The sequence below is a fragment of the Hakea prostrata genome, chromosome 2 (assembly GCF_041222555.1).
Source record: "Hakea prostrata isolate BN-2017 chromosome 2, UWA_Hpros_2, whole genome shotgun sequence".
NCBI classification, from domain to species: domain Eukaryota; kingdom Viridiplantae; phylum Streptophyta; class Magnoliopsida; order Proteales; family Proteaceae; genus Hakea; species Hakea prostrata.
This window is the reverse complement of record NC_142601.1, coordinates 66,893,197-66,909,953: the sequence shown is the minus strand read 5'-3', so window position 1 is coordinate 66,909,953 and position 16,757 is coordinate 66,893,197. Positions and strand designations below refer to the sequence as shown.

The window sequence follows — 16,757 nt, the reverse complement described above, 5'->3', positions numbered from 1 at the left end:
GGGTTTTTGTCCATTTATCTGCAATTGACGCTCACAACTCATCATTGCCACTCTCTGAATTATTGTCATATAATCTGGATAACCCCAATGGAGAAAATGTTTATACGGAATCCTGAAACCAATTCAAATCTACAAATAAAAACTCTCAAGTTCTCAGTGGAATCAAAATCTAGCAAAACAATGAAGATAAAGACTAAGATTTGGTTCTAGAGTAAGATTTATATGGAAAAGAAAGAAGCAAGTATGCACCTGACCTCTAAAAAGATGGGCAGAGACAGAGAAATTAGCTTCTCCTATTTAGAGATCTCAGCAACAACTAAGAAAGGCAAAGCCCCCAAACTTGGATCCAAGGAAGATATAGGACAAAAACATGGGGTTTTTTTTTTCTTTCTTTTCTTTCTTTTTCTCACTTAACAGATTAATCCTCAAATAGCTCGGGTATTTTCACTTGAAAATCAATCATCTAATCTCAGCTTTTTATTTAGAATAATCCAAATGTCAAGTTGGGATGGTATACTGCTGTGCACAGTAGAGGATTTTTATTCGTATACAAATCATCATATTCAACCAAAAGGAGTAAATCAAGAGGCAAAATACAACCAAGAAAATCCATCAGAAGCACCCAATCGATTTATACATAACATGTTCAATACAATAATCCTTGAGCTGTTTACAGTTGTGTAATCACAGATAACGAAAGATCCATAGAAGTCAAGAGCACACTCCAACAATTCCAAGGTTTCTTCACAGCATGTCTCCAAAATCAGCCTCTTGATATTGTTGTGGCTGTTCAAGCTCCAGTCTTTCTACCATACTGATAAAGCTTCTGCCCATTGGTGCAGCAGCTGAAATAATCAACTACCCCTGGTTTACAGTGAAACCAACCATAACCATAGATACATGGGTAATAACTCTTTAGTCGATCCTACTGGAGGTCCTAGCCATTTCCCAACAAACAGCTTTTCACTTCTTCTTTATCATCACCATTGAGTTATCTGCTTTTACATTCTTTAACTTCTATCTTCAACTTCCTTAATGTGAACATATGGCAGCAACATCCATCAAAAACCAATGTGCTGTCTCTCTGTGTGGCAGAAGCATCATTATCGGGCGGATCTCTTCTATACTCAAGCTTGAGGGGTGCACAGACGATCGCTCTCCAGCAAGCAGCGAGTGAAGCACGACTTACACAGTTAGTCTATCCAGTTCTCTCCTTCACACAAGGCTGAACAATCATTCTTAGGTATTTTTACTGGTGATGACTTGACTCATTGGAAGTACTTGTCACACACATATCTGTAGGTCCACTACGATCTTAGGTAGCACATTTGCAATTCCAAATCTTTGGCCAGCATTTTCTCATTGCTGTGCTACCCATCTCTAAATAGTGGAGCAAAGGTATTGGGACCATTTAGATAGGTTACCTGTTTCAGAGGAAAGGCAGAACAATAAATGTTAGATGGCGTGCAAGGTATTTGAATTACATGTAATGAAAGTAATTTGATCAAGGAATAGTTTATAAATTTATTCAAATTCCAAGTTCTAGGCTTAGGGACTATTAAGTTTAATTACAAACAAAAATACTAATACGGGGATGTTCATCTCCTTGAAGATTTTTAAAACTGGGAAAGGAAGGAAAAACCGGGCCTTCCCAAATTTTGGTCTGTCCCATCGTCCAACAAACAGGCCGTTGTTTTTTTTCCCCTTGCAACTAGTTGAAGCAGCAGGAGATTTTGCTCCCATTTAACAATTACCATGATTTGATGGTGACAGTTAAATAAATAATCCCAGCAGCTTTTGCTAGCTTCAATTGACACTGAGAAAGCTGCTAGACAGGTGCCTTGATAAAATCTACAAAATATACTATGGTGGCAGTGGCACAACAAAGCAGGAGAAATTTGTTTGGAAAAATTCAAAAATAGCTTGCTTTTTGTTTGAAACTTTTCCATGAAGGACATGCTTCTCCATGCAAACACGATTATTCTGTAGTTAATGATTTCTCTTCTTAATCAACAAAATTTGATAACAGTATGAAAGCAGCACAGCTTGATTTTTTTCTAAACCAACCTGGATCAGATGTTTTAAATGTTTATCAGAAGCCCTTATGGAACAAACCATTAGAAGTACCAAGCAAAACACAGAACTAACATACAGCAAACGGATTAAAAAAAACACTGACCTGCTAAAGCTTCACAAGGTATTGTACTCACTAAGCAAGACCAATGTATCTCAATACAACCACCAACTAGCTGTATGGATCCATCTAATTCCCTATGTTGAGTAAATAGCTTCTAAGTTAAGATTCTCAGTGTAAAGGCTCTTCAAGCAGGAGATTCACTTTCTGCTGAAGAAATTCTAATACATCTCTTCTTCCTTCTTTTAAAAGCAATTGCCGCAACTTCCCAAATGTTAAACCAGATGGCCGGATACCTTTTTCTATCATCTCTTCTAAGAAAATACAAGCCTTGGAAACTTCACCCTTGTCACATAATCCATTGATAAGCACCGAATATGTGTGCATGGTTGGAACAAATTGCTTCAATTGCATGTACTTCCACACTTTCAGAGCTCTCTCCAAGTCATCTGTCTCGCAAAACATTTTTATCATTACGGTGTACGTATCAGTATCAGGTTCGCACATCTTGATCATCCGGCGGAAGACCCTATATGCCTCATCTGTCTGACGACAGCTTATCAAGCTATTTAAAAGGATATTGCAGGTTCTTGAATTGGGATGTATTCTCTTCTGATCCATCTCATCCAAAACCCTGAAGGCATTCTTGAACCTATTTACTTTACAAAAAGCACCAATTAAAGCATTATACACAGCAACATCAGCCTTTACTCCATTCCTCTCCATCTCAAGAAATATGTCAACTGCATCACTAATCCGATTCTCTATGCCATAAGTGTGAACCAACACACTATATATGAAAGAAGTTGGCCAACAACCATTAGCACTCATGTCTCTAACAACTCCAAGGGCTTCATCAACTCTCCCTGCCTTGCAGAGTACATCAACCATGATTCCATAGGTCACAATATCAGGAGTACAACCTTTGTCAATCATCTCTCTAAAGATTTCCCTTGCCTTTGGCAGGTTTGGATCCTTACCCCATCCTTCCAGCAATATACTATAAGTTTTGGAGTCAGGATTGAATTTGTCCTTCATGCTATCAAATATCTCCTGGGCCTTCCTCACATTCTTGGACTTGCAAAATGCACTTAGTAGGCTGTTGAAAGCTGCCAGATTTGGTGGGACTCCATATTTATCCATAACATTGAATGTGTAAATTGCCTCGTCCACCTTCTGTGCCCTGGCATACTTTCTCATGATCACACCAAAAGTCTCAACATTCAGAATCCCCGTGCTCCGCATGCTGTTCACCAAATCCCACATGATCTGGTATTGCCTTATCTTGGCAAGAGACCCAATCATGGTGTGGTAAGCTCTGACACTGTGCATGTAATTCCGCTGCTTCCCAGCCCATTCAAAGAATCTATAAGCTTGCATCCCAGCATTCTCAAATCTCTTTAGTACATCCTCCACTAATTCTGGTGATATCCTAACTCCACTTTCATTGAGGCTGGTTTCTAGCCCTACATTTGGGCAGGACATGATAATTTTACATATTCGTTTTGTAGGATCAGAAAATTCTTCCATTCTTCCATTAGAACAGTACATTCTCAAAAACAATTCCCATCTTGAATAAATTCTAGACTTGGAAACACGAAGCCTAATCATTTTTCCCCCCCCCAAAAAGAGTGTGAACTTTGAACTGGAAGGCTAGGAAAAGTAACTGAAATCAAGAGAAGCAAAACTTGAAGTCATCCACGTATCCACCTCTTGGTTCAGAGAAGCAGTGAAATGAAAACCAATCTGCAACAGATTTCCAAACTTGAATGTCAACCATGTAAATGCATCTTGCTTGACTCTCCTGTCAATAAAACAAAAAACAACATCAACTGTGAGAAAAACCAAAAAAAAATGAAGAGAAACAGATGCATAGACAACAAAGTCTGATTGCTGCTTTAGGTCAGACACCATGACCAGGGTTTGGGAGAAGAAAATAGTAAACACAAGGTGCTACATTAATAATCTTAAGAAAATCACCTCATAGTAACAGTGGACTGACTTTTTTCTCTCATAATAAAACAATGCATAATTCCATATCATTGCCTTACGTCAACCAAAATATCCAACAAATACTAGAGCTGGACCGAACTGGCCCATGTAAGACACAACCCTAACTCGACACCAACCCTAATCCAGCCGCAGGGTCAAAACTTTGAAAACAACCCAGATCAGGCTTAACGCAAACCAATGTGACATCAGATCATCTGAGCCAAACTTGCACCCCTATCGTAACCTCCCTGCAGAGCCGTGTCCTTGTATCCTTATGAATCATGATAGAATAGTAGTACGAAATGGTTAAAGTGCAAATTGGATTATTCGTAACATCAGAGACAAGGAACACGACAATGGAGGGTACCTCACCTTAATCCATTCTAAACGAAAAAGGCAAAGGGTAGGGGTCACTACTGTCAGTTCTAAGTCGGAGTCTCGGAGATTCCTTCTTCTATTCGTTAAGATTTAACACCATCAATATTCAAAAACACAGACAATATCTGCAATAATAATGGAAGAGCTGAAAAATCAAGGAGCTGAGAAAGATTCTTTACTGATCCATATCTCAATATCAACAATAAATGAGCTAGAAAACGGAAAGATTGAAACTTGATGGAGACAAAGGATGAAAATGGAAACATACCAAAAGACTGCCTTTCTGCTTGATCACAAACTAGTAATTGGAGGATTTCGTTAGAACCCTAACCGGAAAGGAAGAACCCTGAGAGGCGCTTTGTTATTCGAGTGAAATGCTTCTTAAAAGCAGGCATGAACGTGGTGTCGCCAATAACCTGTTGGTTGTTATAATGAACGGTGGCATCAGCTTTGCATCATAGGCAGGTCCAGAACCAGAGAGGGTAGAAAACTGAAGCTTGCAGGCCGAATTTGGACTTCATGGGTATCTCAAACGAGTTTGAGCCGGATGGGTTTGCGGGCCGGTTCTCTCCCTCTTCTCTCTCTTTTTAAAATAATAATACCGTGGTTCGCCCAAACCTGTTCACGCGTGCCTCGACTACATCCTTTAAGTTCCTTTTCTTCAGTTTGGGTGAGCTTTTACATATATAATTTAAGTATAAAGCAACGGCCATCACACACGGTTGGTCAGTTTGTAAGATCAACATCTCTTAGTAAAGAAGGCGTAGGTTCAACCTTTGCTGATGACATATATAATATCTTCATCCTGCTTTGTACTAAAAAAGTATAGTAGAGCAACCCCTAATGTATAGGTTTGTAGACTTATATCAATTAAATGAGAACAATTTAAACCTCCTGTATGGATCCAACTGCTTCCAAATCCTAGAGAATGTTTCAAAGAAATGGCTATTGACCTGTGTCTATTATCATGGACTTTCGCATGCCTGAAGGCTCCCTCTTCCTTTCTGGTTGATGGGGTCTCTCATCATTGACTTTAACATGTCTGAAATCCGAATCAAAATAAGATAAGACGCCCCTTCTATGGTTCAATATTCATGCCCAGTGCAGAATTCAATCAAGTAGAGCCGCTCTAATAGGCCCCTTTATCATTCCCAGAACTCAAAACACAGAATTTCCAGAGGCCTCAGTGACTCTCAATCATGTTCTTGAGCTGTACATTTTTGCATGTAGTTTAAAGCCATATGCTCGACTCGAATGTCATGTACGATGCCACGGATGCCTCAGGTTTTAATCGGAGTGCAGAGCACTACTGACTCTCCATGTAAATTTAGAGAGAACCACCAATCCTGACGCATATGAAAATGGGAGCAAATGCTTTTGTTTTAACAACAGATTTGATATAATACCAGTTCCCCTAGAATTAGATACCATGTTTGACATGCAAAAATTTTCTTCAATCTATTTTATCATATCCTTTGCTATCACCACATTGACAGGAGTCACAGGAACTCTACAGTAGCCACATCCAGCTGACGAAAGCTCAAAAGCCAGCCTTCTTCTTTGGTCCACACCTACAATCTAACCTTGACCCCTCGATGAATATTCTGTCATCGAAGTTTCCTCTGAAACTGGCACAGATGTACGGTAGCTGCAGAATGACATTTATTTGTAGGAGTTGATGTCATTATGGAGATAGTTGAAAATAACGAACACAAGAAACTCCTACACAACTCTTTCAGAAAAAACCCACATACGAAACCAGCAAGGAGTTAAGATCTTGACCGACAGAACTCATATCTTCCACAGCCAGCACCAGTAGAGTCTCCAGCCTTGGTGCGTCCCCTCAAGCAAAATGAAGATTTTTCTGCAAGAGTCCTTAAAGAAAGAGCACTCACCTTGCTGCACATTTGTAGTGGCAAAACTCAATCCTTTTGACCTTTTTTGGCTTCAATATTTGAGCAGCTTATCTGATTTGGATTGAGTTTATCATGAAAAGGGGAAGAAAACCTGAAACACTTGATGCAATTCATCATTTCTGTATCTCCAAGGCCTCAAATAACGATGCGATGCTTGATCTTTAGCTTAAACTTTCCTAAAGATAAATTAACAATTAACAAAATAATGGATAGTAAGTGAATGATAAGCTGAAGGAGACCAGTTGGGATAAAGCTCAACCAATTTGGAACTAGTTTTCAACTCTAGTAATCACATCAAACAATGGATAAAGAATATAGTAAGGTGAAGAGACTCAGGAAAAGCATACACAAAATATTAGAATGGCATCATTGCAATCACCAAATTAATGCAGTCAAGCATTCCCACTGAAATTTATTTATATGGATGGAAAAATGCCAAAGAAAATCAATATTAGATTGCAACATTAAATGATTCGGCTGAACACATGGCTTCAGTATGGACTTGTAATGACATTAATTCCTGTTATAGAGACAACAAGTATATTTTTTCTTGACTTCAAACAAACAAGTGAGAAAGCTGTACAAATTTGCACATCATTGTGGAATTTGAAATTAAATAAAAGAAATACTTGATCTTTGAGCATGCGATGCTGAGTCTAATCCTAGTTTTACAAGATTCATATCCTCTGCAACACTATAATCTTTCCTTAGAAACTAAGTGTGAAGATAAGCCATGAAAGGCAAAGAAAGTTGTTGAATTTCCACCCCCAGCTCCTTCCACTATTCTGGGTTCTATGAGTAAACTATTGTGTTGTGTCACAATATGTGATGTAAATAAGAACACCAACACACTGCAAGCGACCAACTACCCGATGAAAATTTCTGGCTTGATGAAGCTTGTGTGGAATATTGTAAACAGTTATGTAAAACTAGTTCCAATACTGATTCATTCGTGACAGTAATGAAAACACAGAGAATAGATAAATAACTGGTCGGCAGTGAGGTTCATAATTTCACCAAATTGGAGATAATTGTAGTCAATTTTCCATTCAAAATTCCAGTGCTGTATATGTTGTGTGTGTGAGAGAGAGAGAGTGGGAAGGAGGTGGAAGGGGGGAGGGGAGGGAGCATAACTAACATTGAGAGAGCAAATAGCCTCTGTTAAGCTCCATCATGAACATGTATTTACAGTAGTAGGAGCATCATTTCGAGTATAATCATCAGACAATCCAGACGTTGCTTCTTTTGTCCACCTAGATAGAATGTACTTGGAGGGTATACTATCACGATCAACCATTTGCAGAACCTTCAAAAAATGCTTGCATGGTATTCCCATGAACTCAAACATTAGGCAACTACAATGTACCTCTTCATCAATTAAGTTATACTCAACAATGCATCTATGCTCAATTGGAACATTAAAGGGTCCAACCTTAAACTTCCTAACTGACCCTTTAAATGACTCCTCTACGGCTGATAAGCTTAGGCTTGAACTGAAATTTTTCTTAAATATCTCGAACACGACCCTTGTGTACACCCGTCTACCATGCATTTCAATTGGACTAAGAGATTCTAATTGAGGTAATCGGGTAAGTGACTTGAACTCTGCATCAGCTTCCTTCTCTCTACGCCTAGCAACAGCCCTTTCACATTCCTTAACAAATCTAAGCAACGTCATAGGGCTCTTGAAATATCCCTGAAAGTAACTGCTCATCCCCTCACCATGCTGAGTTGAGCTCATTCCTGCAAAGAATGTGCCTCTCAAATAACAAGGCACCCATAACTTCCTTTGGGTAAACTTCTCTATTAACCATGAATGGGCCTTCAAATTATATTTCACCATCATGGCTTCCCAACGAGTTAGGAAATCTGCATCTGACCTTGAATGATAGACACACTGTTTCCATTCTAACTCAAATTCAGGATTCTGGGACTGCAAAGAACTGAGGTATTGCAGGGCATCCTTAGAGACGTGCCATGAACAAAGGCGATGTACAGTTTCAGGGAAAACACTAGCCAGAGCAGGTATAACACCAGAACACTCATTAGTAATAATTGCCTTTGGTGCCTTGTCTCCCATTGCATTCAACCATGCCTTGAACAACCATTCAAATGACTCCTTTGTTTGGCTGGCAACAAAACCGCATCCAAACAAGATAGATTGAGCATGGTTGTTCACACCAGTGAACGAGCCAAATGGCCATCTGTATTGATTTGTCATGTACATTGTGTCAAACACCACAACATCGCCGAAATTTTCATAATCAGATCTGCCTTTGCCATCAATCCAAAGAATCCCACTCAATGTTTGTTTGTCAGATACATTAATTGAATAAATGAATTTGGGATCCTTTTCTTTCATAGACTCAAAGTATGTTAAAACTGTCTGCAGATCCACTTCAATCATCTTCCTTTCATTTTGTTCCATTTCCTCTGTCACACTTATATTGTTATAACCAGCAAAGTAGTCCACATTATCATCGACTGTTTGTGTTTGAACCATACTCGTACTATGGAGACTAGTACTATGGAGATTATCAAATGACGATTTTACTCCATCTGCCAACTGTTGATGTGATCGGGGCTTAATTGATTGGTCTTCAACAACTAGTGGATGATTGTGATCAGACTCAAATTTGTAGACAAACCAACCATTTGAATTTGGTTTAATACAAAGAAATGCTGGACAACCAACTCTAACTTCAGGCCGATGATGCACTTTTTTACCCTTCCGTCGCTTGTCATTATCACATCGATAACCTTCTTTGTTGCATACAAACTTCTTTGAAAAAACCTTAGGCCCCGAACCATCTAACTCCCTTTTCCTTGATACATCAGTCCTACCTATGCGAACACGAAAACCTTTCATCCGGGCATAAGAATTGTAAAAAGAATAAGCTTCTTCCCAGTTCAGGAAATTCATTCCAATATAGGGTGTTTGTGCTTCATTTGAATTCTTAAGATGCTGGTCATTCGATTCTTCAAAATCATTCACATCCTTGGTACCCTTAGCATCACTATTCTGGGCTTCATCTGCAAAAGACTGCTGTGTCTCAATGTATACATCTTCTAGCTGAGGCTCCAACTCTGCAGCATCCAATTGAATTGCTTTCTCCAATTCAGACTGTCGTTCATTTCCATAAACATCCTCTGTCAAACAATGCAACATGGCATTCAATGACAAATAAGAAATCATAAAATAAAAATTCTACCCCAATATAACCTACTTTCCTAAAATATCCACACCTTCTTCCATATATAAGCAGTAACTCCTTGAAGCATCCTCCATGTCTCTATGACTATGCTCACCTACAGAAGTATATGCCCTCACAAGTCAATCTATGACCATTCAAAATATGTCGTTCGAATCCAACACAAAAGTGAAGTGTATGGCAGTGTGCTAAAAGTAACATCAAAAGGGCGAACCTGGTGCCGAAAGCTTCAACACAAGCAGAGTCCAGGGGGTAATTTTGCTACGCAGTCTTACCCCCAGCAATTTTTGCTGAGACTGAGAGGCTGCTTCGATGCATTGACCTCAGGCTACAACTGTGGTCCGCCGACCATTACATAACTCAATTTTACATAGCAGAAGTGTATCAGCTCTAATATAATTGCTGTTCAGGATGTAATAGCTCAGATTGATACAAATTGCACAATGCTAGTCTAGATCACTTCAAAACCGTTGTTGAAAATTCATCTGCCACAAGAAATCACACAAAGAGGAAGCTACAAAGGTGAAGATAAGGTGGAAGGTTTGACGGAAATCAAAAGTATTCTATCGAAAGATTAGCCTGTAATACAATGCTTGGGCTCACCATGAACGGTGAAGTCGCTGAAAATAAAAAATAAATGAGCTAAAAAACGGAAAGATTGAAACTTGATGGAGACACAGGATGGTTAAACGGAGACATACCAAAAAACTGCCTTTCTGCTTGATCACGAACTAGTAATTGGAGGATCTCGTTAAAACCCTAAATCGTGTAATACAGAGAGGAGAAACCCTGAAGAGTGCTTTGTAATTCGAGTGCTATACTTCTAACAGCAACTGAATCCAGTCTGTGCTTGGAGACATCAACATCAACTGTGGAAATGGCATCAGTTTTGGATCCGTAGCGTAGGAGATGAACCAGAGAGAAGTAGAAGAAACGAGGCCAGACATCACACGAATAATAAACAATTATATGTATGAACAAGCAGCGGAGGAGAGCACGAGCACTCCAGTGATGTACGGTCAATCAGAATCTTACATAGAAGGGCAACTATGTCATTACGCTACCAGATGAATTCCAAATTTCCAATATTTATCACGGTACCTGGTGACAACTGACAACCAAATTTAATTTACGTTTTACCTATTTTACCCTAATTAAAAATCACACTGCGGTGACAAGTGGACGACATCGAGGACAAAAATGTAATAGAAAGAAAATTTCAAAGTCTTAAACCCTCACTCTATATTTTAACTGCCACTGCCAATTGTTCTCTTCAATATATCTGCAAGGACTGAGGAGGCGGGAGCCCTAACTCTTCAAACTCTGATTCTGATCGGCCTGAGAGATGCTGCTTACTCTTATACAAGAATAGAGATTTGTCTTGTTTTTTCGATAGAATATCGAGATTACTCGAATTATTGGATTATTATTTTTCTGATTTCTCTTTATGTTCATTTCTCGATTTGCTTGAGTAATTTTTTTTTTTAACTCTGAGAATCTAAAAGGTAGGCGAAGAACATGGCAGTTTGCCCTTCAAGCTGCAGATTATCATATTTAGGAGATTCTCGTAATGTGGTTGATTCAATGGAACGAGTGTACAGAATTGACGCTAGAGTTTTTGGATGTATTAGAAGGCATGATCGTGGGTTTCTGCCTTCCATGAAGGCAGGGGTTTTGTCAATTTCATCAAAAAACAAGACTTTTGCTTGTCTTTCGGGGGAAGAGCGAGATGCCTTCATCGTCAAGACTCCTTCACAACCGCCTAATGAACTGGAGTGCGGGAATTCGAGGTCTACGATTTTGCAACGGGATGCAGACAATTCTTTGACAAAGGGTTCAGGTTCTACTCACATTGATAATGGAGGCGATGGTACTTATGCATTGAGCAGTACTGATGGCAATGTAGAAATTCCGTCTGGAGGTGGAACAGGAGGACATGGAGGTGGTAATGGTGGTGGCTCTGGTGGCAGTGGTGGTAATGAAGAGGATGACCATGAGGAAAAAGAGTTTGGTCCATTAGTGAAATTTATGGAAGTGATGAAAGAGGTTGAAGCTCGTGGGGTTAGTCTTCCTCCGGACATGTTAGAAGCCGCTAAGACTATTGGAATTCGCAGAGTTCTTCTTGACAGATACTTCAATCTGCAGGTTTACATATATATTAATATTTTGTGCTGATACAATAAAATTTTATTATAGGAACTTGTTGCATTTATGATACTTCCCGGTACAACTGAAATTTTTTTTCATTTTGAACGTAGGGTTCATCCTGGCCTTTAGGCTTTGCAATTAGATCCTGCTCATTGCTTCGCAACCGTATGCTTGCTGACCCAGCTTTCCTTTTTAAAGTTGGAACAGAGGTTTGTGTTTGTTGAGGTTTATTTGATTTGTATCTTATGTGAAGTTCAACTTAACTTGAAAAGTCCAAAGTAGAGTCACAATAAGTGGTGGCATCTACGTACGCTAAAATCACATTTGTGTTAATTCACACCGTTCAAATGTTGGGCAAACGTTTCCCACTTGCCGAGGCCCATTAAATCATTGATTTCAGCAAGCTGGTGGCTTTTTATTTTATTTTATTTTATTTGGGTGTTAAGAAGAGCTGGTGTGATTACCTACAGGATGGCTTCACCAGATGACTGGAGAAGTATGGTTAACAATTGAAAAACATTTCCTTACAAGGAAGATGGCCTACATTTTGGGTGCTGGAAGCACTTCCATTCCATTCCTATCTTGCATAAAGCTGCCATATCCTAATGATGTTACTTGTGATTTTTCATGGTTCAGGTTGCAATCGACTCTTGTTGTGCTACTTTTGCGGAAGTCCAAAAGAGGGGCAAGGATTTCTGGTCAGAATTTGAGCTGTATGCTGCTGATCTTTTAGTCGGTGTGGTTGTTGACATTGCATTAGTTGCTATGTTGGCGCCCTATGCTCGTTTTGGGCAGCCAACTGTATCAAAAGGCTTACTTGGCCGCTGGCAACGTGCTTCTGGAGCCCTGCCTAGTAGGTTAGTATTCCATGAAAAGAAGAATTCATCCTGTGGGACTTTGATAGATAAAATCTTAATATGTAAGTTAGGTTTGGACTGGGCTAGTCCATAGCACTTATGCTTTTACATTTTATAAGCTTGGCATGTACTCATTGGTCACGTTCTTTTTGTTCTCATTTGCGGCGTTTACTAGTTGTGGTTAAGCATTTTTTTTCAAGGCATTACCCAGGCAACCCACCTCCTTGGTCACCTTAGGCACCTTGCTGCCTTCTTTGTGTTGCCATGCTTTATGACCCTCTCCTATCTCATGGTTGCCTTGCTGCTTTGATAACTATGGATTAAGCTTGTTTTCTTTCTAAATGCAGTGTGTTTGAAGCTGAAAGACCCGGTTGCAGGTTTACAGTACAGCAAAGGATAGCTACATACTTCTATAAGGTAATACATCTATGAAAACGTGCATCTGAACTTGAATAGGGGACTATTAACCTTTTGAAACGTAACTTTACGCAGCGAACTTAAGATTTTTAGCATTTCTGTTTCATTTCAGACTTCTGAAATTCATCAACTATTGCTGATTTTACTTTTCTCAATCTAGGGTGTGTTGTATGGAGCAGTTGGGTTTACTTGTGGTATTATTGGACAAGGCATTGCAAATATGATAATGACTGCAAAACGGTATATATCTCTACCAATATATCCTAAAGTTTTGGTTTATGTCTTGTACAAATCATACCATTTACTTGTGTCTGTTTAAGATAATACGCCTTTGAGAATAGAATTGCTGGTTTGACCGATGAACTACGTGGGAAAATGGACCTTCTTTCTTTGGCAAGCATTTTTTTTCAAATAACAATTCAATTCAGTTCAGTTTCGGAAAATTTGCTGGTCACGGATTAGTTTGTTCTGCACCGCCGCTGGCCTAAAATCAAAGGCTCCATTAATTCCCTCTCTTCATTGTCTGAAATGCCTGAGCAGTTTTCTTGTAAAAACTCTTCCCATCGCCTGATGTGTGATTAACACAGGCAAGAGGGTCAAAGATCTTAAGCTGCCTACATGAGAATCTCCCAAATAAATCTTGAATTTAGATTAGTCTGCATAATGAACAGTGAATGTAGATTTCTGTAACGGCAAAAAGAAGTAAAATAAATCTAGAACTAAATAGGAGAAGGTCCAGATCTGAGTATCAAGCAGGGAAAAGTTTTTTATACAGATCAATATTTTTACCTACCCGAACAAAGTAATACTCTGAACTTTGTAACATATATTTCAATTTTGCATCCATACATGCTGATCAATTACTATTCTGAGCTGTCAATGGGATCTAGAATATCATCTTTGGGTTGTGATATGCTTATCCTCATACAAGTTGGATATCAAGTTCCGGCTCTGTTTCTGCTTTTGACTACAGATTTCTGCTTATTAATACCTCAGCCTTATTGTGTTAGACCTGCTTCCTGACTTTGATTTCCATATTCATCATCAATTCTCAGATTTTAGGAATTCTTCTTCAGCTAGTAATATTCGGATCTTAAGAATCTGACCACTGGATTCAGTAGGGTTTAATGTTATACAACCCTACATTGACAGAGAACGTAACCTGAGTTTCAATTACACCAGATCCTTTTGATCTTCTGTTATTTTCATGAAATATGGTCTATAAACCTGTCATGGCAATTCTGGTTCCTATGGATTTCTGATTTAATCATTTAGGGCTTCCTAGAAATCTGTCATTTACATGGATAAATGTGTAAAACCATAACTTCTGGGGGAAGCTCAAACAATTGTGTTTTCCTCTCTTTATTTTTTTATAATATCTCTTTTATGGAAAACTACTGACTGCAGAAGCCTGTATACTATTCTATGTAATTTCCGTGTTTTGATTCCTTACTATGACTCTGTTTATGCAATCAGGAGCATAAATAAATCAGAAAAGGACATACCTGTGCCGCCTCTTGTGAAAAGTGCTGCTCTCTGGGGTACGTCTAGAATACATCTCATGTTCCTACTTGCCTTTTTTTTAATACTTATTGTACTTGTGAAAATGTGTTGGATGTTAATTGGATGACATGGACCTTATTGTCTGCAAGGTCCCCTAAACGTACTGATTATGTCTGTCCTGATTGGGGTTATAAAAAAATTTCCCCCATATGTATGACATCAAGCCTCTTCATGAATTTATTTAGTGAAGGCTTGCCTAACAGTTTTTGTTGACAAACTGTGTCCTGTTATGACATATCACATATCCTTTGTCCCAATTGAGTCCTATGGCTTTGTCACACATGCCTGGGGCTCTTTACGTTGTTATTTTGCTAAAAAATTTATTGACAAACTGTGTCCTGTCATGACATATCACATATCCTTTGTCCCAAGAGTCCTATGGCTTTGTCACACATGCCTGGGGCTCTTTACGTTGTTATTTTGCTAAAAAATTTAACGTTTTCATGCTGTGCATGGTGCCACCAAACATGGTTTTTATTGCCCACTTTTTGTTTTGGCATGTAGCTCTTTGTTATGCACTTGTACTGATATTGTATTTCTATTTTGGGTGGTTGGGGTGCTAGTTTTTAATATATGATATGATAAATGGTCTTTATTCCTGTGAGATAACACCTTAATTTTTAAAAGTTTTCTTCTTCTTCTTCTTCACTGCTTCTGCTTCATTTCTTCTGTTGACCAGGCCTTGTGGATTGATGTTCAACAGATGTTCGGAAAGAGTCTAAAATCCCTGAGTGGCCACAATGTTTCAACTACTTTTCCTCTTAGTTTTCACAATTGTATCATTGCTTCATTTGATTGCCTCAGTTATCAAAACTCATCTATGATACAAGATGTCCTGTTTAATCTTACTTTCTTCAATATCTGTTTCATATCCTTTTCCATCGACTTTATGACAGCCTGAGTGTCAAATCTTTCATATCTCTCCTTACATTAATTGCCAAGGCCCCCTATCCAGCTGAGGGAGAGAAAAAAAAAGGGGGGGGGGGGAGAGGGTTTAAAAGCAAAGGGAGGGGCAAATTTGGGAAGAAGAATAAAACAGACTCGGAATTGGCAAACATTGTTGGAATAGGTATGGGTAGTGAAGGCCTTGCCTCCACTCAAGACTTCTGGCCACTGCATTGGCCCCATGATAACCATGCTGATTGCTGTATCTTCATATCAGCAAAATGTTGCTTACTCTGTGTTTTTTCTCTTGATCTTTCTAATGTTGTTTCCACTTGGCATAACTTTATTGGATACAAATCCTTGCTACAAACGTTAAATATTTTGCTTATCATTTTGTCTGATGAATGATGCATTATTTGGCACATTGATGCCCCAGTATTATTCTAACCTGAAAGTTAAAATGCCTGGTGTAGTTAGATTTTATCTAACATGATGCTAATTGGTATCATTTTGAACACTCAGGTGTATTTCTTGGTGTTTCTTCCAACACCCGTTACCAGATCATAAACGGACTAGAAACTCTGGTTGAAGGATCACCTATGGCAAAGAAGGTCCCACTTATTTCAATGGGATTCACCGTTGGTGTGCGTTTTGCCAATAATATTTATGGTGGTATGCAGTTTATCGACTGGGCCAGATTGAGTGGGGTGCAATAGCAAGTAATCTTACATGGGCGTACCTAAGGCAAGGGTCATAATAGTAAGTTATCTTATATCTCCATTAAATTATGCAGTTAACCAAGAAGAAGGGAGAAAGGAGGAATACCAAATGTTATCTTTTGAGTTGTGCTCAGATGCTGTTTTTATTGACAAACACATTAGAGACAGGAGCAGAGATAAAGTTCAATTTTGAATTTTGGATTTTGGATTTTGGATTTTGGATTTTGGATTGTAACCTTATCTGGGTTTCTTTTAACTAACTCTTCCTTTTGAATGATTGCTGGTAATAATAGTAAGGTTAATTTTTGTCATGCTTTTAGCTAGAGCTTTACCTACACAATTGCCTTCCCCCCCTGCCATAGTTTGCTAATCTGCTAGGTTTTCTTATTGTGGTAAAGGCAGAAGGTTCTTCTCATGACCAATTCAGGAGGTGCTTCCAAATTTTATCACATGCAGGGTTCATATAATGATTCTGATCTCTTGTGCTTCACCTTCATCATCTCTGGATCTTTTCTGTCCTCATGCCAGATGATGAC

General features: G+C 38.8%; 3 protein-coding genes across 3 annotated transcripts; 1 reads left to right on the top strand and 2 right to left on the bottom strand.

Moving 5' to 3' along the window:
• Positions 1 to 478: 478 nt before the first annotated feature.
• Positions 479 to 5,053, bottom strand: APPR6 (Tetratricopeptide repeat (TPR)-like superfamily protein). Its single transcript, XM_089146046.1, has 3 exons — positions 4,773 to 5,053; positions 2,180 to 3,938; positions 479 to 1,424 (listed from the first exon to the last, which is right to left on the bottom strand). Exon 2 carries the CDS (start codon positions 3,743 to 3,745, stop codon positions 2,306 to 2,308), a length of 1,440 nt encoding a protein of 479 aa, XP_089002172.1. The 5' UTR covers positions 3,746 to 3,938; positions 4,773 to 5,053; the 3' UTR covers positions 479 to 1,424; positions 2,180 to 2,305.
• A 2,277-nt stretch (positions 5,054 to 7,330) lies between these two features.
• LOC149025839 (protein FAR1-RELATED SEQUENCE 5-like) lies at positions 7,331 to 10,589 on the bottom strand. The gene is made up of 3 exons (XM_089146045.1): positions 9,847 to 10,589; positions 9,667 to 9,729; positions 7,331 to 9,570 (listed from the first exon to the last, which is right to left on the bottom strand). Exons 2-3 carry the CDS (start codon positions 9,707 to 9,709, stop codon positions 7,592 to 7,594), a joined length of 2,022 nt encoding a protein of 673 aa, XP_089002171.1. The 5' UTR covers positions 9,710 to 9,729; positions 9,847 to 10,589; the 3' UTR covers positions 7,331 to 7,591.
• Positions 10,590 to 10,904: 315 nt separating this feature from the next.
• On the top strand, positions 10,905 to 16,528 carry LOC149025838 (protein RETICULATA, chloroplastic-like). The gene is made up of 7 exons (XM_089143201.1): positions 10,905 to 11,777; positions 11,891 to 11,989; positions 12,417 to 12,637; positions 12,985 to 13,054; positions 13,215 to 13,294; positions 14,531 to 14,595; positions 16,025 to 16,528. The coding sequence occupies exons 1-7, from the start codon at positions 11,151 to 11,153 to the stop codon at positions 16,216 to 16,218; spliced, it is 1,356 nt and encodes a 451-aa protein (XP_088999327.1). The 5' UTR covers positions 10,905 to 11,150; the 3' UTR covers positions 16,219 to 16,528.
• The last annotated feature ends 229 nt before the right edge of the window (positions 16,529 to 16,757 follow it).